General features: G+C 39.5%; 1 protein-coding gene across 1 annotated transcript; it reads left to right on the plus strand.

Annotated features, from left to right (window-relative positions):
* The first annotated feature begins 360 nt into the window (after positions 1-360).
* Positions 361-16,058, plus strand: ELMOD1 (ELMO domain containing 1). The gene is made up of 10 exons (XM_062020403.1): positions 361-505; positions 639-667; positions 1,871-1,968; positions 6,274-6,403; positions 9,475-9,608; positions 10,807-10,875; positions 11,178-11,201; positions 13,013-13,063; positions 14,564-14,697; positions 15,886-16,058. The coding sequence occupies exons 1-10, from the start codon at positions 361-363 to the stop codon at positions 16,056-16,058; spliced, it is 987 nt and encodes a 328-aa protein (XP_061876387.1).
* Positions 16,059-22,350: the final 6,292 nt, after the last annotated feature.

The raw sequence follows: 22,350 nt of genomic DNA on the forward strand, positions 1-22,350 counted from the left end.
ATAAGGGAGTGATGTTTTGTATACCCTTCTCATGTCCTGTTTCCCCAAAGCATGAGTAGGAACTATGTGGTTTTGTTTTTTTTTTTTTTAAGGGGACAAAGAATTCTCTAGAAATACTCCTGAACTCCTGAGTATTATTCTGGGCTTCCCATTGTGGTAGTTTTTTTTTGTTGGCTAAGACTAAAAAGCATGATGTAACACCAATATAAACGTTTGCAGTGTGAATGCTACTTTTGCTTTGAATGTGCCTTTAGGCAATTGGAATTTGATGTGAGGAAGTACCTTCTGTTTGGGTGGTGGGTGACCTTGTTGAAACAAACTCTGCTCAAGACTTATTTTCAGGCTTCTTCTTTTGCCAGGATGTTTGTCCAGGTGTGCCTGTACTTCTACTGCAAATGCTTGTGGCGTTGCCTGAAATTTGTGGTCAGGAAGCTAACAGGTCAATGTGAATTGCAGAGGATCTGTTACAATACCAAACCTGGAGCTGCCAGAACTATGAAAATAGGTAACTCCAAAATACTTAGTTCTGCATGTATTGGTACCTTTCTGCATGTGCTAAAAGTAGTTTGACTTCATTCGTATAGGGAAATAAATTTAGCTTGTCTTACATGATGCTTTCAAATACTCTTCTCTTACAGAGGCATCACTGAAAGCTTCAAAAAGTAAGGTGAGTGAAAGACCTGATTGGTCACCTTTTCTATGGTGTCCTGTGCAGTTGGTTTGTTCTGCTGTTTGCTCACTTCAAAAGACCACTTTAAGGTTTGGCATGATTTTGACATTATAACCATCTTCTACTGAAGAAGATTTTTATGTCCACAGTAGCAGATGATCAACCAAAGTCAGGGAGAGTGTTCTGTGTTCCAGAGACAGACATGCAGTAGCACGGAAGGAATCAAGGGGCCAACAGGCCACAGGGAAGATGACAAGGGTAATTTGTTGTAACTGGGGATTTCTTGGCTTGATTCCTCATCCTACCTCAGAGTTGTGTAATTTGCAGTCGGTCACTGCAGAGTTGGTTTTTGTTTTGTTTTTTTTGTCAGGAAAGCAGGGATAAAAGAGGCAGAAGGCAGCAGTGCCTAGAGAGTCCAGAAAACTTTGCTTTCCTTTGAAATACATTGATGGAGAAAGCCTTTGTCACTTTATCCTTTCCCTGTAGCATTGTTGTGCTAACCTAAATTCTTCTCACAAAGCATTTGTGTGTATCTTAAATAGCATCATTCAGCTGTTAGTTTCTCTATGGAATGAGAATCAGTTGAAAAGCTTACCTCAGCATTAATGGAAAACAATGTCAAGTAGCTCATAGTTTAGCATAGTGCTTCCAAATGTACTTTAGCACAAATAGAAAGGCAGAGATGTATTTACAAGCTTGCATTTAAGCAATTGTGGAGTTTTGAGACAAAGCACCAGGAAGTTCAACCTCCTTATTTTTTTTTTGGAAGGCACGTTGATCTTTGTAGAGATGCCTCTGGAAGTTCAGTATTCAAAGTGCAATGGTGTGCAAGAGAAAGGAAAAATATTTTGTTGTGTTCCTGCAACCTGTTGGAATAGGAAATTTCAAATGAAGATAAGAATTCCAGCCTAATTATGCAGATGATCTGAAGCTGCTTCTTGATCAAGGGCTTCAGTGCACATCATCTTCACTGGCAGCTGCCACAGAAATGTGATAGACTGGCTACAAGGGCATGGCGAAGTGACTCAAGTTCTTATAGGGCCAGTGCTCTGAAACAAGTCAGTGGGGCTGTATAGACTGGTGGTTGTGTATGTATGTTGAGCTAGGTCTTCTGTGAGCTTTGTGTCAAATTTGCCATTTTTAACTTCTACTGATCAGTAGGTTCCCTGAGAATTAATATGTGTTTAAAACTTCTTTTAGCGGCTGCAAAGTTCAGTAAGTGTTCACCCTGATGCTATTGAAAAAACAATAGATGACATCATGGAGCTGAAAAGGATTAATCCAGATATAAACCCACAGTAAGTTCATGGTTTTCTTACAAAACAAATGGGAATTATTGATTTCCTCCGTGCCTAGGTCCATAGAGAACAGGTTCTACGTAGTTCTTGTGGTATCGATTTGAAGATGAATTCTTTCTCTCGACATAAAACTTGAAGTTAAGCTTTGCTGTCAAAAAAATGATGGAAAAATGAACACTATTTTATGGTGACTGTAATAGGCAAGTTTTGAGTCTTCATCTAGTTGCTTCCTGAATCATGCTGTCTTAGTATGTTGTCGATGCAATGACTTACGGGGACTGCTTCCTCGTGGACAAAATACCACCAAGGCAGGTGGTCCTGACAGTGTCAGTTATGGCTTCTTAGTGAGACTATATGCAGCTTTTTTAGTAGGGAAGAAGTCATTCAGTTGTAACAGTATGCTGCTTTAGAATTTAAAACTGGCTTTAATTATCCAAACACAAGTTTAAATGATGTAATATAGCTGATCTCTTAATGCTAGAAGATATTAGAAGTAAGAGATTGACAACAAACCTTTAAATTTACAAGTGTGTATTTCAAGAGTAAGTGATAAAAATTTTGTGGTTGCCTTATCTCTCAGGCCTTAGTTTATGGCACAAGATAGTCTAGGTCAGGAACCAGTGGGAGAAGTGTTGAAGTAATCTCACACCCTGACACCTCAGTGAAAAGGATAGTAACTGAGTAGTCTTTATGATCAGTGAAGACTCATTTTAAGGCCATAGAGTACACTGAACGAGTCTCTAATTTGAGTCACAACTGTCGTGGATGTGACTGCTGTCCACCTAGATTGAAAAAATAGCACCTAACCATTAAAGAAAGGAAGAAAGTAAGACAACCAAACCAGGAGAACACCTCATTCTCATAGATGAGATGTCCTGTTAAGCTTTTCTAGGAGTGATCCCAGAGTGTTTCCAAGGTGTGTCTTCACAGGGGCCTTGCCCCTATGGCTGTCAGAAGGAGGGCAATTAAAGAGCAATTGCCACAAGTAGATATTGGGCCTCGCTGAGACGCTGCCCATCTGAGCAGGGTGTCACAGGTCTGATACTCTTGTGTTGCACAGGATGCTGATAGCTAAAACTTCAGAAAAAAAAAAAAATTGTGATGGTAAAATCAGTGAAGGTGACATGAGGAAAAACTGCAGAGTGTAAATGTGTACAGCTCCGAGACCGGCCTGGGGACGTCAGTAATTGCAGCGTTAGCAACCAGGCTGACTCAAGTACTCACTTCTTAGTGTCGGACCCTTGGGTAACTGAGTGGAATAATTCCAAGAAAAAAACCTACAGAATTCATTAGTGTTTTGCATGATACTAGAGATCGCCATCTGATTCTTCTCATGGCATTGCCTTTGGGCTCTTAAGAAATGCTGTCTTCCAGAAGAGAGAGCAAGGAGAGGTGCAAATGATTTCTGCTTGGTTGGATCAGATCTTAATCATCCTTAAATTACATTTTGAGTGATCTGGTCCAAATATTTAAAAATAGGACACAGGTACACACCCCACCTCAAACAAACAAACAAAGCAAAACAACAACAAAAAACAAAAAGAAACCCAAAACCAACACAAAAAAATCTCACAACAAAAACCTGAAATATTTTTTGTTTAATTCAGGTGGTGTTCATGTGGTTAGCAGAGAAGAAATGCTTAATTGCTTTTGGACTAGAACCCTTTCATCCCTGTCTCCCTGCCTTTGGTGAGCTATATTTTCCAAACAGCAAGGAATAGGAGGCTGGGATATACAAGGTGATACCACATAGATAGAAACACATCCAGCTACTAAATTACTTTTTATAATAATATATCAATTATAGTTCTAATAAACTTTAAGGTCTTTCACTGAAGTTTTTGCACATGAACCACTTATACTAAAGTTTTCTGGATGTATTTTAGCAAAAACAGGTCAGCCTATTTCTTTAGACAGGATTAAGGAAAATCTATTAGCTTGCATACTCTTGAAAATAAAAAACCCCTGCATCCAAACTGTCTTGTCCACCAGCTTTGGCCTTCCCTTGCATAGTAGAGACTTGAAATCCTCTAGGATAAGGACAAGGGGATGTGTGTCATGCTATATGTGTTTTCTGCAAATCTGTACGCAGTCTTTTTTGTTAATGTAGCATCTTTTCAGAGCTGAACTAGCATCCCAGGGTGTTTGCACTGTGCTATTCTTGAAGGCTGTGAGCTGCAGTGACCTGAAGAGGAGAATCATAGAATAGTAGGCATTAGAAGGGATGTTTAGAGATCATCTAGTCCAACCCACCTGCAGAAGTAGGTCCACCTAGATAAGGTCACACAGGAATGTGTCCAGATGGGTCTTGAAGACCTCCAGAGAAGGAGACTCCACACCTTTCCTCGGCAGCCTGTGCCAGGGCTCCCTTAACCTCACAGTGAAATAGATTTTCTTATGTTTAAATGGAACTTTTTGTGTTCTGGCTTCATTCCGTTACCCCTTGTCCTGTTGCTAGATACAATAGAAAAAAAGGGATGTCCCAGCCTCCTGACATCCACCATTTATATACTTACAAATGATCCCTCCTCAGTCTCCACTTCTCCAGAGTGATTTCTCTTTATCCATGCTTCTGAGATAAGCATGTATATTGAGTGATAGGAGCAAGTAGAGTGAATAACTCAGTGGTGGCACATGCAGTCTACATTAACTACACAAGCAGCCATGAAATACTCTGAATTTGGGTCTCTTATCCATCTGAGAATTGCCACCACCTGCACAAGGATGGCAGAAAGGAGAGACTTGGGGCATCAGCAGCTCACATCTCTCCTCTGTCTGGCAGGGAGGAGATCAAAAGCTTAATGAAAAGTAGAGTGGAGAAAACAATTACACCCACCCAAAGAACATTGCATGGAGCATTTGACTGGCTTTAGATGAAGTGGAAATGTGATTTGCTTTGTGTACGTTGTACAACTTTGAACTTTAAAATAGATTGGATTTTTTTTAATATAAAATTGCTCTGCTTTGCCACTGCCTGTGGTGTTCTGCCATAAAGTACTCTGAGATTATAGACTAGTTAAAAACATTATGGCTGTGTTTTAGTGATGCACTATAGCAATTCACATAAAGTCTTATCAGGCTTTTCAGCTTTCTTTGAAATTCAGCCTTTCTGTAAAACTGTAGGGTATAGCAAGTGAAGCATGTGAAAAAAAGAAAAACAAACAGTGAAGGAGGGAAAACACTGTGTAGGTTATTCTGAAAGAGTTATAGCATGAAATTGCAGCAAGAGGAATGGCCTAACGATGACATCTCTGATTCTGTAGATTAATCTCAAAAGTTAAGCAGTGAAAATCCTTCTGCTCAGGAAATTTAACAGTATTCTGCAATAAGCAAAATGTTTCAGTATATCAAACAAGACAGATGAGGAACATGTGCAGCTTAATATCAGTGCAATGTATGTTCCATGGAGGGATGAGAGTACAGATTTAGCTGTGCCCTCCAAATTCATGCTAAGAATTTGAGTAATTTCAGACATTATTAAAAATTAAATAGTTTATTCCTAGCTATCATTAAATCTTTTTTGAGTGTGGCAGTTGTACTGGGTAACTTGTATTTAACATTCTAAAATCTTAACCTAAAACTCAATAAGCTGCTATAACTTAAAGCCTTGGGAGACATGGCTTTGGTGGGTTGTTTGGGGATATTTTTTTGTTGTTGTTTTGTTTTGGAGTTTGGGGTTTTTTTTGGTTTGGTATTTTGGTTTGTGGAGTGAGTTCTTAATTCTTCAGGAAATGTAAAATGTGCATTATAATGGAGAGACATACTATGGTGATTTGTAACATGAGGAAAAGAAAAGCTGGCTAGAGGCAGATCTTTGAACTCTATTCAGGGTTTTGGCTTCTTTATGCTAGCTTTTGTGGCATGAAAGCAAAATGAGTATTTTTAGCTTTTTGCTGAGTTTCCTCTCCCCCTCATTCTCTTTTAAATTCACATCTCTGGTCTCAGGGCATTGTTTGAGAAGCTGTCATTTGAATGAGGAGAAAGATTCTGTGATCTGCTTGATGCAGGCATTCAATGCTGCTGTGCATAGTTATAATGAGATTTCAATGTGAAAATTCACTGTTCAAACTTTTAAAAAAGCTTATCGAAGGATTATCGAAGGAATACGTTAAAGACTATATTTCACAAGGCCTTGTTTAACGCAGTATTGATCTCTTGGAAATTCTCCCATTGTAATTAGTATTAGACTATTATTTCATTGATGAAACATTAATTGTGTGAATCAAACAGGTATGTACATGGTATTGCTATTTCAGGGCTATGTATGATTGAGTTGGATTATGTTGCTCCTTTCCCTTGCCTCAGGTTGGGAGTATCTCTTCAGGCCTGTCTGCTGCAGATTGTGGGGTACAGAAATCTAATTGCAGAGGTTGAAAAGCTGCGCCGAGCACCGTATGATTCAGAAAACCCGCAACATGAGGAAATGCTTCTGAAGGTGGGTGCTTAAGAAGTACTTAGAAGGCATCCTTTATTCAAGTCAGCTACAAATGGCCCAGTTTATAGACCTCTTTGAAACATGGAGAGGTATTGTTGCCATCTTCCATCATGTCCTGTTTTAAGATAAGGCTACACAGGAGATTAATCTGGTCTGGGTGTAAGGCCTGCCAAGCACGCAGCTCGCTCCCTGGTTGATAAATGTGTGTCTGTTCACTGGAGTACGTCTAGTCACTGGATACCCAGCTCTTACTGCAGATAACAGCTCTGCTATTTCAGTACACCTTTCCTCAACATGAGAAGGGAATTTTTCTTTCTTAACCAGAATAAACATCTTTCGTCTTCCATTTCTTATATTTTTTTTAAACATTGTGTTTGCCAATGACAAACCTCAAACTTTCATTGTGTGGGATGGAAGAGTGGGAGATGATAACTTACACATTTATAATTACTAAACATCCTTTCAAATTAAAACAAAATTCAAGTTAAAACAAAATGAAACAACTCTTTAGATAGTACATACAGAGTGATGAAAACCATTCCAGTGGGTTTTACTTACTTTGTGCTTTCAGGAAAGCCTCACACTGGAACAGATGTTAAAACTATTTTTTGCAGGAAGATGATCTTGATGCTATAAGCAGAAAGATTGCTAAAGAGCTCTTATATTAGAAAGGAATTGGTGAGAGAATTAAGAAATAATTCTGGAAAATAGTTGGATAGCAAGCCTCAGTTATTCTTCAGAACCTGTTTCTGACTAGATAATACAAGCTGCTTTGGAGAAATTACAAGAAATATAGACTAGTGATAATGAGCTTGTCTACAAGCAAAATGTCTTCTCAGAGAATTTTCAGAGATCTTATAAAACCAACATACCACCTGTCTGAAGCTTTTTAAAAGTATTTGAAACAAAAATATTGAAGATGTAAACACTCCCTGTGCTTCTGCCTCCATGGGATTTTTATAGCACACTCTAGTTTTCAGTTTAGTGCTTTACACCAGTTATAGTGGGAACTTCTGGAAATGTTACCTTAGTTACTTGGGTTTCCAGGTACTTGCAGAAATCCCAGTAGACATCTTATATAATCAGCACTTACAGATGAAAGTGTTTCAGAAAAGTGCCTCAAATGTCACAGAGTTCCTGTAGGTTTCTGGAAAGGTGTCTTTAAGACTGTCTCTTTGCTGGGATGTGGGAATCTTGCTCAGGAGGAGCCAAAATACAGAGCTGCTTCTGAAGGAGTGCTCTAGCCACCAGGTAGGATGATCCAGATCGATAGAGTCTTGTTCAAGTTTTGCTCCTGTATAGCCAAATGCTCACATTTCTGAGAGCAGAATTGCCTTTTAACTAAAAGGAGACACAGATTTACCCTGTGAGGAAGCCTGTGTCTTAAAGGTGGGAGATCCAGATGCCAGCCTACAACCTTGATCCTTGAAAATAGCAGATACCTGGTTGCAGGTTTAATGAGGGTCCAGAAAAGCACTCTTAAATACACTGGAAATCCATATTGCATGGAGAGCAAGAAGTTGGGTCTGAGGATGGGATCATCGTTGAGAATAACCAAGTTGCTGGCTGCAGTCTCGTTCCTGACTACCCAGCCAGTGAGGGTAAGGTCCTGGCTCTTAGAATCATGTCAGTAATGATGTCTAGTCACATAAGTGCTTTAAAAATATAACTGCATGAGAATAAAAGTAGAATGCAAAGTGAGCGTTTGTCTGAGGGGATATTAAACTGGGCAGCTTACGCTATAAAGTGTGTAATGTTAAAGGAAGTATCAGTTTTACCATCTGCTTCTCACGTAAGCTGTATATTAGCACTTGTTTACAGCAGACATTTTGCTTTTGCTGGTTCTCATGTCAAATGGAAATATGTGCAAAGGTTTAATTTGATTTCCAACCCACGCTGAGGAAGAATAGACTACTTGGTTTTCATTCCTCCTAGGTATTCTGCTAAGTGATCTGTGCAACGGGTAATTCAAGTTCCTGATGTCTATCATTTATTCATGCTTACCAGGAGGGTATCTTCTGAATGAGAGCAAGATTAACTTAATGTGATTGAACTAATAAATAATACTGTATTTACTGTTGATGGATGAAAAAGAAAGGTAGCAAATATGATTTAAACAATGATGCTTTATGCAGTCATTACAAAGTGAAATAATTGAAGCTTTGACTTTCCTAAGGTACTTCATGTTAAAGGCAGTTAGAGTTGCTAAAATTAATACCATTTCAGGGAGGTTTATTTGGGAAATGTACATACAGCTCTTTGTCTTGGGTGGTCTTTGTCTAAGTGCATTTCTTGGTGCTTATGGAAAACATGTGATTTCTTAATACGCTTTAGAATGGGTGAGTATGTAATAGGTTGAGAGGTGTGCAGAAAGGTATGTGTTTGCCGGACATGTCAATTTAGTCTGCTCTTAGGTGCCTAGTAACATGATATTTAGGCACTAAAGTTGCTGAACCAGTGCAGCTAAGTGGATTTGTTCTGGCTGAGGATCTGGCTTACTAAATCACTTTGTCCTTTTTTTTTTTTAATGTGAGATCAATGAATGATTCACCTGTTACTTAAATATGAAGGTGGCACATGATACTCCTGTATGGATTGTTTCAAATTTATTTATGTTGTCCAATTTTACTTTCCAGCACTGTGGTAGCTGGGTCGGTCCTCTTGATTTATAGCCTTTCCAGAGACTTGCAAAAGATGCCAGAGAAAAGATTGCTGCAAAGCCTCAGGGACCTGAGGGCTGATTGCCTCCCGCTCTGTCAGTGATTTACAGCCAAACTCCGGCTTACTCCTGTCTCTGTGCTTATGAAGGCAGATGCACAAAGTGCGAACAAAATGAGTACTTGTACAAGCCATTACAGCAGCTGCTGCTAAGGTCAGAAGGGCCTTGTAGGGCTGAAATGTCTGCAATACTGAGAAGTGGTTTGGGATTTCCCCCTTGCCCCCTAGGAATTTGATTTGATGTTTACCGCATTGTTATCCCATCAACACAATGTTACATCAAAACTTAGGTGCATTTCAGAAGAACAAAAAGCTGTGGAAGTTTAATTATGTTTTATGTGTGTTCTTCCTAGTTGTGGAAATGCTTGAAGCCAAATTCACCACTGAAAGCTCGGATTTCGAAGCAGTGGTGTGAAATTGGTTTCCAAGGTGACGATCCTAAAACAGACTTCAGAGGGATGGGTCTCCTGGGCTTATATAACTTGGCGTAAGTATGTTTCTCTGAAGATGGATTTATGTGTGTTTGAAGTTATGAAAAGCAGTATTATTTGCAGATTTTGGGCAAGTCTGTGGGAATAACTTATAAAAGTGTTAGGGACTGAATATAAACAACTGGAACAACTTGTTAGCCCAGTTTTTGGGGGGTTTTTCATCTCAGAGGGGTCTACTTTTCTTTAGTATTCCTAATTCAGCTCAGTAATACCACTTGCTTAAGCCTTTTTATTTTTTTAGTGTCTCTGTGACACACTAAGTTAGCACTCTCTTTCCCCAAGGAAGAAACTGTAAGTCTATTTTCACCAATACCTAAATCTCTCTAAACAAAATGCCCTGGAAGTGGGTGGATGGGAGGATATGCTGCTGCTCAGCTTTCTTATTTGGGAATTTCATGCTGAATTCTTAGGCAAAACACTTGAAATGCAGCTTCTTATGGCAGGCTTCTCTAGTTGGACTACTTGGATTTCTGTCAACAGTCGAAGCAGTGAGCTTACATCATTTTTCCCTTCTGCCCCATGCACACCAGGTGTTGGTACTGTATTTGTGGTTGGTAATTTGGGAACCGACCAATGGCTGTTACTTCCTCCAGCTCTTGTATCTACTGCAGGTAGTTACATAACTTAGAAACATTTGGCAAAATAACCACTCTCCATGAGGGGGAAAAAAATAAAGATGTTCTGTTTTACAGCTTGAGATCCTTTCCAACCCCTCCTGTTCTGTCATTGAAGGACATAAACCATCCACTGTCCATATGTCATTCTTTAGCAAAGCTCAGTTGAGAATCTGGACTCTGGCTTTGAACTTTTATTCCAGATTAATCCCTACCATATACTTCCTTTCTTAGTTTCCTGTGGTGACTCTTGTCTTGGTTAATGAATCTGCCAGATCAAGAAGCCTGAACTGCTTCCTTGAGTTCAGCAGCTGACATGCTTTAAGCAATTGGCAACTGTAGGGCAGGTAGAAAGCAGACTCTGGTACTGCACATTCATTAAGTGCTTGTTGCACTTAGAAGATAAATGCAGCCTCAGATTATGTTTTAGGGGTCTGAGTGGTAGCTTAATGAATTTAACATGTTAAATGCTACTCATACTGCATAGCGCCTTTAAAAGTCAACTTAGTATGACTTTAGGATGCTTTTTTTTTTTGTTGTTGTTTCTTTAACAATTCATCCTGAACGTATATGTTTGCAGGTATTTTGCTGAATGGGACACTGAGATAGCTCAGCAAGTTTTGTCTGATTCTCTGCAGCCTAAATACAGGTAATATTTGTGGCCAGAAGTAATAACTTGAGAGCACACACTGCTGGATTGTGATTGGGGGAGGGGGCTGGATTGGTGGTTCTTTTTTCATTGGGCATATGCTTGGATATTGCCACATGCTGTCTGTTTTCAGATACTGACACTGAAAACTGATCAAGTCCAAGAGGCAAACTTGTATACTGAATTTTAGAAATAGTTAAGTGTAGCGTTAAATGCTTTCACTTGTACTTTTAATTTCAAGTGATTTTTGTGGTTTTTATTTATCTTTCTTTTAATTCTTTTGTCTTTTTTTCATAATGAAGGGAAATCACTAAGAAGGAACTAAGGTATTTTTTTTTCTTTTCTCTTGATTTTCTGAGACCCTACATATAAATAAAGATCAAGCCATACTGCAGTTTGGAACGTTGTAAAACTTTATTTATAGTCATATACTTGGTCTACCTTGACAAATGATGGATCTAATCTGGGTAGTCCAGTGTCTTGATTGTTGAAAGATCAGGTACCTTCAATTGGGAAAAAAAAATATAGTTGTATTGTGAAAGACTTATGAACAGAAGATCTATTCCATAGTTGTTGGGAGTGGAGGGGAGAAAAGATGCCTCTTAACTAATTCAACAGTAATCAATTGCCTTAAAAAACACTTGTCTTCTGCCGAAACTGCTAAATATCCATATAGCAGGTCCACATCTGAATCCTGTGAAGCTTTTTGATTTTCTCAGTATTTTGTGGTCAAATTCTGTGACAAACAATGCTTGGAACATGTTGATGTTTTTTGCTTACATATTTGATTACCAAGCACCATCTTGGAGTGTTGTGTGAGCATGTGCAATCTCTATCCCTTGAAAGAGCATTTAGTAGAAGATAGATGCTGCTTGTGGTGCCTGTGGTGTTCTTCCTGGCATGCTGGTTGCTTAGCAGCCGTGCTGGTTTCTGTTGTGATCATGATCAATGTAATTTCTGGTTCTGTTGAACTGCATTGCTAGTCCACATCCTACATGTGCCATCTTTGTTACTCAATGTTTGCTTGGGGTTTTTTTTAACTGATGTTACACCACAGCCTACAAAGATGGTTAAAATTTTAGAGAATGAGTGAAGATGGATGTATTCCTCTATGCTTAACCATGTAGGAGGTGAACTTTTGTCCTCACACATGCCACCTGGTAACACTTGGGTCAGGATGGGTGTGAACCTGTTAGCATATTAAATGGCAACAGTTTTCAAATACTTTAATTACATGAAGCCCAGGGGATTGTTTTTAGTGTAATACATACGCTTATTGTAGTTCAAGCATAGTCCAAGAACAGTGCTTTCACACAGAGCTGCCTACAATTTGGGATCTAAATCTTGCAATCTCTGATGAGTCTTAGCAAGACAAAACTCTCACAGGCATGTCTAAGTTTTAGCCCACTGGTTAGTTGGTTCTGTGCCTGGTTTTGTTTCCTCTCCTGTTTGAACAGATTAAAGCCTGATTAATGGGATGTCAACTGACTGGTGGCATGTCACAGCTCTTTTAAATGACAGTGGTACTGAACAGCTGAACCTTAATTTAAAAATCAATCTATTCCTGCCTAAATTTGTTTTAAGGGAGGGACCCTCTGTGTCCTTGAAACACTCTATATTATTGTGCCAAATAGTAGGAAATACTGTTCCTTATTTTTGGCTGTTGAATGGTTTCTGATATGGCTGGAAATAAAAACTTTCTATCAGAGAAGTATTTTTCTCGCTTGCTGCATCAGGTGAATCATGCCTCCAGTGATGTGACGTATATCTTTGAAAACACAAAAGGCTGAAACTATCTTTTATTAGTTAAAAGAAATGTAATATTTTAACTGTTTATATAGCTCAGACATAATTAAGTGGATCATCTTTGTGGTATATGTAGAAATTAATTGTTTTTTACTGAGAGCACTGATGTAGGTGCATACTTTATCATCAGTGCTATAAAGCCAGTTAGCCACTTAAAATCTTTTTATACCGATCCATTCAGTAAGGAGGAGAGTTAAATGCGATTATCTGTATCAATGGAGGTAAAAATAACAGTGTTCAGTCAATGTTATAATATCAAAGAAAATATTTGTCAGTCAGCAATGCCTGGCAATATCTGGATTTTAGTTTATTCTTTTTTTTCCCCCTTCAGCCAATTGAGCAAAGCGGAATGGGAGAAGAAAAAGTTTGATAAGGCAATCGGGTAAGTTTTAAAGTCTTCTTGAAGTTACCACAAACACAACCATTAACAGTGATGCTGCTGTGTGTTTGAGGGGAAAAAGGTGTTTCCTGGTTACTTTTTAAAGGAAATTTCAGTGTACATACAACATTTATTGTCTTAACCACGGCTTGATTTTGATCAAATATCATAGGAAAAGCATTCTGCAATGACTTAGGAGAAAAAAAAATAAAGAGTGTAGCAAGGAGAAGTTTCCTCTGTATGCTATGAATAGTACAGTGATGACAACCTGTTTAATTCTTCTTAACACATAATGTGATCAGTTCTTGCTGTCAGAGCCAGGTTCTGATCTGCTTTCAGGAAAATATAATAGGGAAGAAATAGTAGTGAGATTATTTTTTCTGAAGCAGTAGGTTTGGTATAGCTGCATTATTCATGAGTATAGAACTCGATGTTCCTTATGAGTGTATCTGAAAGTCTGTAATACAGCATTTTAAGGCCCATAATTATTTTTTCTGTGAGACTTAACCATTAGGCCTCACATTGGAGTTAACTTCTGGACTTCTGTTATTTTTTATTTCCTCCTGAAACATGTCAAATGTTAAAGGGAAGATATTTTGGTTGGTTTGACAGAGAAAACTGAAAGATACCCCAGTCAGTTTATGAAGACAGCTGTATTTGGAGGAGAAAGGAAAAAAAAATGTCACTGAATGATTAAACAAGTTTGGTTTTATCACTACATGTCAGTATAGGACATGATATGTTTTTCTGGCAGTGACTGTTTCCCAAGAAATGTCAAGTGCTTCATTCAACAGGCTCACAAATTCAGAAATTATTTCCAATATCTTGAGTTCTGTTGTGCCTTAAATATCCTTCCCTTATTGATATCTCTTAGCAGGACAGGAGTTTTCTTCATGAGTCTGACTTCTTTCTGTTTCCAGCATGCTTTGATTTAGGCTTTTTGCCTGTTTTCTGGCCTGTGTATGTGATTCTCTGCTAGGAAGAAATTGATGGTGACTCAGATGGATTTTTTTTTTCACAGGCTTTTTAGCCATATGGATGTCCTTACAGGACTGATTGTTGAAACCTGATGTTCCTAGCTGTCAGTAGTGAATTCCAGTGGGGCACATGGGTTAAAATAGCAAATGATGGGTCACCCTGCAGGCACAGCCACTATGTGGAGTGCTTGCCCTGTGTCAGAGCGAATGCAGGGGCACAGAGATTGTTTGTGTACCCTAGGCATGAATCTGTGCTGTTCCACTGGAAATGCTGGCACGGAGAGGAACTTCTAGTTTTCACTCTGACCATATGTTTCACAAGGGAAACACTGCCATTAGAGTACAAAAAAGGCAGGATAAGTATTTCTCTTGTCTTGCACCCCTTCACCTTGGAAGCTCACGAACGACATAATTAATATGCCTCAATAGCACACAAAATCTGCAGTGTCAGTGTCATCAGTGGTTTTTATAGTCTACTGAAAACAGACAAACTCTCAACAAATATTGTTGCTTCTTTTTCTTACAGTTACTCCTTTGCTATTGTGGGCATTAACATAACAGACCTCGCATACAACCTGCTTGTGAGTGGAGCTCTGAAAACTCATTTCTACAACGTTGCACCAGAAGCACCAACATTAACTCACTTTCAGCAGACATTCTGTAAGTGGGGAGTGGGTGGGAAATGCATCATTTGTACTCCTGCTGACATTGTTGTACTACCCCAACTTTCTAGAAAAATAACAATAATTTTGTAACACAGCAGACATTGTCATTCTAGTCTTGCTCTCCCACCTTTAGGATGCTTGTATTCAATTCTTATTTACGATGGATGCTACTATCAAACTAAGAGGTAAAACAAAACTGAAATGTACACACAAAAAAAACCCCAAAACAACAAAACCTTTGTGTCTGAACAAGTGACCTGTCCCTGATTTTAAATGACCAGTTTTGTAAGAAGAAACTAAAGGTACTTCAAAGAGCTTCTGGAGATTGCTTCCCCATAAATCCAACTGTCTCAAGATATCTGTGTCCACAATCAACTATTACCCCCCCACCCTTCAGCAGAGTTGTCCCCCCTCAAAATAATGTTTTCAGCTCTTTCCTCTAAATTCAAGCATCCCTTCTACAAAACAGACCTAGTGTGCATCCTTGTAGAAGACCTAATGCTGGAGGTAGTGTTTTTTCTTGTCAGTGAAACTCTTTCAGTTCACGGAGGGATTGAAATGGTCCGAGAACTGAGAGGGTAAAAGCCTTAGTCAGAGCCTGTGCATTAAACTCAATAATCAAGCTTCTTTCTTTTTTCTTTTTCTTCTTTCTTTCTTTGTCTTGCTAAAGTTAGTGGTTCTGTATATCACCTTAATTCATCTTTTCAGAATTGTAAGCATAAGCATGAAACACATCCAGCAAAGTCATTCACACACAGGGTGAAATTGCTCATGAGGAAGAAGTGTTAATATAAAAAGACATGATGGTAACTGTTACATTAGCTATGAATATGTGTGTTTTTAGTGGAGAGTAAGCAATATTTGAACTTGAATATAAACAAAAGACTGGTGGAGCAGTGTCAGCAGCATCCTATCCTGCTTTTATACTTGCCAGTTTAACATTTTATTTCATATATCCATATGTCAAGACACCTAGTAACTGCCGATGTTTATTGTGAGAAGTTCATCAAATTTGAGGTTTGCCCAAAATGGGTTTAGTCTTACCTTTGCACAGTGTTGTGATGTGTCATACCTCAGTGACCAGGATTCTCTGTAAATTATAGTTGTCAATTGCCAGTTTTTCTAAAGTTGTAGGTGATCTTTGTGTACAGTTTATATCTTTTACTTTTTCCTTATTTTGTAGGCTACTTAATGCATGAATTCCACAAGTTCTGGGTTGAAGAGGATCCTCTGGACATAATGGAGTTCAATCGTGTCAGAGAGAAATTTCACAAGCAGATCCTGAAACAGCTCCAGAACCCAGAGATGGCTCTGTGTCCTCATTTTGCTGCATCAGAAAATTTAATCAATATGTAGTTACTTGGTTTTATTTGGAAGCACTGTCTCACTCTTGTGTTAGATCACTGTTTAGACCATCACTAGCATACTGAATGACCATGGAGATTGTATGCATGTTTTTGATGCAGTATCCATCTATTTTCATCACACTTACTGGATCCCCTTATGCTTCTCATGCTGGGGATTTCCCATTTTAACTGGGTGCTCATCTTGCCACGTTATGCAGTGTTACATTCTGAGTTGATGTCCAGGTATCAGAGTTTTTCTATTTTTTTAGACTGTCCTCATAATTCAGCATTGACAACGGAATTGTATTTCTCTAGCTGTGTTTTTGTATATGTGGAATAAGTAGCTGGATCTTGTATTGTAAAAGCTTTTTAACTTCTTGGTATGTTTTAAGATATCTATTGGCATTTCAAGCAAAATATATATTTGGGCCTCGTCTAGAAGATGATGTGTGTAATTTAATCTGATGCAGGCAAACACATTACAGTCCAATTTTCTCCATGCAGCCATTATATGCTTAATGCAGAATTAATGAGGCTTATGAGATACCCGTTTTGGTGGGGAGAGCTTATACAGAATTACAATCAGACTCCATAGCTGCATGAATATCAAATGATCTGGTGATGCTAGTACACTCACAGAGAACTGTAAACACACTCACAACTACTGGATACTGGCAGGGGCCAAAAATTATATGTCACCAACACCACCATGCTGAGGCATGGCCTAAATTGCTGCATATTCCTTTGAATATACAAGGGTTTGTATTTTCTGTCACATATAGGAAGGCAAAATGATTTAGTCACACTGCTCTTGGTGAATTCAGGGGAGCAAAACTGTATGTATATTTTGAGTTAATGAAAATGTTGCTTGGGTTGTCAGTTTGGTTCAGAAGAACAGGGAGAAATAATCAGAAGGTTTAGAGCAACACCACTTGAATTTCCCAGACTACTTATTAAAAAAAAAAATTAAAATGGCAAATTGCCCTTTTTCTAAAAACATAAATGAATGAAAGTGTCTGACACTGAGATTGTGTAGTATATTGAACAGCATCTACCATGGCATTTCATACCCATGGTATTTTTTACCTTCTAAGCAATCAATTTTAGTATTATATGTTTGTGTAAATCACTTGCATATGGAGATTGAGTAGTGTCCAACTACTTCTGAATTATATTAATAAATTATATGTCATTCTAAACTGAAGCACTGTGGGTTTTATTTTTCAGATGTGCAGTAATACAGATGAAAAATATTTTGTGTTAATGGATCAAGTAAAAGGGGATGTAACAGCTTTGTGGTATTTCCCTCATCTGAAGGGTGATATGGACTTCCTTGGAGCACGTTCCTTGTACCTAGAAATGTTTCTAGTTACAACTTAGGCCATCACTTTAACCACTCCCATTATATTTTTAAGTTCTTGGAGAAACTCCTTGGATTTAAGCCCTCTCATTTCTTTGCTGAAGTGTAAGATGGGGAGCAGGACTTTTCTGCAGGGCTGGAAACTTGCACTCATCATGAAGTTAACCAGCAAACTCTGTGGGTGTTGCGATAATTAGTCTTCTCCGATGAATTTGGAAATGCAGAACTGGAAATATTAACTATAGCATATTTTGCATGAAAACACAAGGAATAAAAGCTGTGCATGTTTAACTTACTACCATTGATTTCTTGGAAAGTGGTTATTTATAATCATAGGTATAAAGGACTTCTTTCCATCACTCCTAAAGCTTCTAAAATAAGTTTCTAGCAACAGTTCCCAGTGTTTCAAATCTTAGAGTCTTTCTTCCCCTGCACCACTCTGACTTAAATACCTTCTGCAATTTGTTAGACTACCCTGGTTTATTTCTAATACTCTGCACTGGAGTTTGTGGATTTAGGGGGAAGGAGGCATAAAGGTCCCTACTCCCTTCTTATTGGTGTAATCCTCTCAGTTGTTACGCCTTGTCTCAAGGTGTTGACTTCAAATAAAATAAACTGTCATCTGGCTCCATGTCAGATTGTGTCACTCTAATCTAGCTGCTTGGGGTGTTTGTTTTTCCTGTCTGCAGGGAGATGGATTTAATGAAGGTTGGAGCCCCTGCATGTAGGTGCATACAAATCTTATTGTCCTGCCCACTTGTGCTTCAGCTTTGGCCTGTGATATTCTTGCTCTCAAAATCCTTGTCAAACTTGGGGCAGAGACTGTCCCTTGTGACCGCCAAACTGCCTGTGCACTGCTGAGGAAGGGTTCCTGAGCATTGCCTGCTCTTTTCCTCAGAAATGGCCTCTTACCATGATGCAAACCTAAACTTTTAAAGAATTAGAATTTACACTATCACTGATACATCTCCAAACCAGCCTCTAATGAACTAGATGTTGCTTTCCCTGGGGAGGAAAAAGTGAAAGAAACATAAAAAAACCCCAAACCAAAACTGCAATAAGTTGCTTCAAGAAAGTAGAATCAACTTTTATATTCACCACAGAGTACATATTTTGACTTAAATGAGAGTAGAGAAGTTTTAAGTTAGATCTTTTGAGGAACTTTCCACAGCCTCATGGTTGCTGCACTTCTCCTGACACCTCTTATAAAGCCAGCAAGCTGCCTGCTGCTGGAAATCATCATCTCTGGCCCTGCATGGCACAGCAGCTCTGGCAGCAAGTGCTGCGTGCTCAGCCTTCGAAGTTCTTTGACACCTTTTTTAACAGGTATTTTTCTCAGACAAATAGTTTTACGCTGGTAGTGCCATTCAACCCAAGTGTTTTAAAAAGGCACAGCCATAATGTTAAGTCTAAGCTGCTAATTTACTTCATTAAATACAAGATTGTGTACTGAGGAATGGGCAAGTAGAATTATAGGTGCTGAAAACATGATATTGGCAGGCTATAGGTGGAGTGCGGAAATATGTACTTTGATCTATTTAAAGCCAGAAAAAAGGGCCCATGTTCTAGTTCTTTAATTCTGTATGCAAAATTAGAGAATGGTGGCCTCTATTTCTCCCTGTTACAGATTCAGCTGCTTCCCATTGCACAGCACTTCCTTATCCTGGCAAATGTGAATTTAAATTGTTACCAGAGCTCGTTCGACAACGTAGGTGGGCATTGATTTGGCTTCGGTCATCTCAGTGCTCCACTAGCATCTGTGCAGTTGGGGCTGAGAGCACTGGCAGGATCTGCCCTTGGGGTTTTGCTTACAACCAGGAGGAGAGTGGATGCTGCTCCAGCTTCCCATTGCTTTTTGGCTTGTAACATTGTTTTCTTCCCTTGGGGAAGGGAGAATTATTTTTGCTGAGGTTCTTATTCGCTCTTTTGCAAGATTTGTTTTTCAAATTCTGGTCCAGGTGGTATTTCTATGGACTTTCTTCTAAAAATAGTACATCTTTTCTGTGCATTTTGTCTTGGAGAATTGCATCTACTGGCTACTTCCTGGAGCACCACTGAAGCTGGGCTGGAAAATATCCTGTTGTGTAGAAGGAAAAGGGGTTTAATCCATTGGCATTGTTAATAGAAGAGCAATCTTTTAAAGCACCTGTACCTGCCGCGTGGTCTGTGCTTTGTGCCCTGTGGGGCACAGATGAGTGGCGATGGCTTAATAGCTGAAGCTCTTTGTTGCAAGCAGAGAATTTTCAGTGTGTTCTCAGTTGAAATTAAGTGCTGTTTTGTGGAGCAGGATGCATGCAAATAAAGTGCTGACGGTGAGGTTAATGAACCCAGATCTGCCACTATTGACACAAAGAATCACTGGTAACATCATGCAATGTTGGTTTCTTTTATACAGATGTTATTATAATTTCTTCCTTAATCCTGTCCTTCAGGGACCATGGTTACGTTTTAATATTTTATTTACTGCCTGGTTTTGTCGATTGTGACCTGAGATTTTTGAACCTTCCACAGGGATGATCAGCATTGAAGGTATGTCTACTAGTGAGGTCTTGCAGGTTGGAGTCATTTCTGCATGAGCTCTAGAGGAAGCTTCAACCTTCAGCTCTGCTGCTTGGTTGGATCTGACTGAGGTAAGAAAGAGTTACAGCCTGAAACACTAACCATGTGGAATTTTGCAACTGCTAAGTTCATGTATTTGACAAGTATTGGCAACCAGGGAGGATGTGGAGCCTCCTTCCCTGGAGATCTTCAAGACCTGCCTGGACATGTTTCTGTGTGACCTGATCTAGGTGAACCTGCTTTTGCAGGGGGGTTGGACTACGTGATCTCTAAAGTTCCCTTCCAACTCTCCCTTTCTATGCTTCTATGATTCCATTCTATGATACTGCTGGGAAATAGGGGAGCTCTGTATATACTTCCATCTGTCTCTTAGTTGGTTCTTGACAAGCTTGACATTGTCAACATATAACTACTTTGGTATCAGACTCCTCTGTGAATGACTCTCTTAATCTCTGATTTTCAGAGAACAATTCTACTTTGACTCTTGTAAACTACCCTGATTTTCTCTTCTCACTCCTTACTTGGAGTTTGGTCCAATGTGGTCTGGAATTCTGCACTAAAAAAATCCTTCAGGGCACACAGTATGGCTCTCCTCTGTATTACATCTGCAGCATGGTGCAGCTAAGAATCACATGAATTATTAAAATAGATGTTTTGCAGAAAACAGCCCAAAAACAGATAAGAAAATGAATTATTCATTATTTTCCTTAGTTTGTGGCACTGCAGGTTTTCTGTAAGTCTTGACAAAGATTAGACAGGAGTCTTCCTACAGGCTCATGTGAGAATATATAGCAGGACTGACTTTGTGCTTTCCCCTGTGAGCAGTACACATAGAAATCAGGTCATTATTTATTAGAGTATAGGAAAATGTTCTCTTCTATATAGAAATAAAAATAGAAGAAGTTATTTAGCTCAAAAACCTTCAAGCAAGATATGGGTATAGCAGCTTAGATCAAAATGATCCCTCGGGAAGGGCAGAAAGTGTTACTGTTTTCCTAGACTTGGAATGCATGTGCTGAATGACTGTGAAAACACATGACTAGAGGCAGAGTATTCACCAAAGAGCTTGCAACCTGAAGCAAGAGAGGTGAACAAGACACAGGCGAGTGTGGGGTCAACACTTGTCAGCACAGCTGGTAGCTCTGCAAAGCAGAGCAGCAAAAGAGGAGCCGGAGAAAGAGACATGGGGAAGCTTATTATATGCTTATGGGCAGTTTTTCCTAATTGCAAAAGCAACCAAAGATGACAAAGGCACACGAAGATGACTGTGAAAAAATCAATGAATGGGCACCAAGGCATGACACCAAGACATGGCACAGTGATGTACTGGAAATAAGGACAGATGTATCAGCAAGATCTCAACCGGCTTCAGAGTTGGGCAGAGAGGAACCTCATGAGGTCCAACAAGGACAAGTACAGAGTCCTGCAACTGGGAAGGAACAACCCCCTGCACCAGTACAGGCTGGGGATTGACCTGCTTGAGCGCAGCTCTGCAGAGAGACACCTGGGAGTCCTGATTGATACTAAACTGAACATGAGCCAGCAATGTGGCCTCGTGGCCATGAAGGCAAAAGGCATCCTGGGATGCATCAAGAAGAGTGTGGCCAGCAGGTCAAGGGAGGTTCTTCTCCCCCTCTACTCTGCCCTGGTGAGGCCTCATCTGGAGTCCTGTGTCCAGTTCTGGGCTCCCCACCTCAAGAGGGACAGAGAACTTCTGGAAAGAGTCTGGTGCAGGGTCACCAAGATGATCAGGGGACTGGAGCATCTTCCTTATGAGGAAAGGCTGCGGGAACTGGGCTGTTTAGTCTGGAGGAGACTGAGGGGGGATCTCATTAATATTTATAAGTATCTAAATGGTGGGTGTCAGGAGGTTGGGGTATCCATTTTTTCTATAGTAGATAAGACAAGGGGTAATGGGATGAAGCTGGAACACAAAAAGTTCCATTTAAACGTAAGAAAAAAATATTTCCTTTTGAAGGTGAGGGAGCCCTGGCACAGGCTGCCCAGGGAGGGTGTGGAGTCTCCTTCCTTGGAAGACTTCAAGACCCGCCTGGACACATTCCTATGTGACCTGATCTAAGTTGACCTGCTTCTGCAGGGGGATTGGACTAGATGATCTCTAAGGGTCCCTTTCAACCCCTACCATTCTATGATGAGGGGAATGCCAAAGGGGCAAGATATGGAAGAGATGAGGATGCAGTTTGCTGCCTCTTTGATAGGCCTGTTGATGATGCTGATCTGGCTCTGCGTGTTCTCCCATGTTTCTTTGACCTGTTATGACTAAACCATCACCTGCCTCATTGCTTTTTCCTATTTTCAGTTAACTTTGGTTGGTTGGTTTGGATTTATTCCAACTGGAATATGCTTTGCCTTGAGTTTACAT

Source organism: Colius striatus, chromosome 1 (genome assembly GCF_028858725.1).
Source record: "Colius striatus isolate bColStr4 chromosome 1, bColStr4.1.hap1, whole genome shotgun sequence".
NCBI lineage: Eukaryota > Metazoa > Chordata > Aves > Coliiformes > Coliidae > Colius > Colius striatus.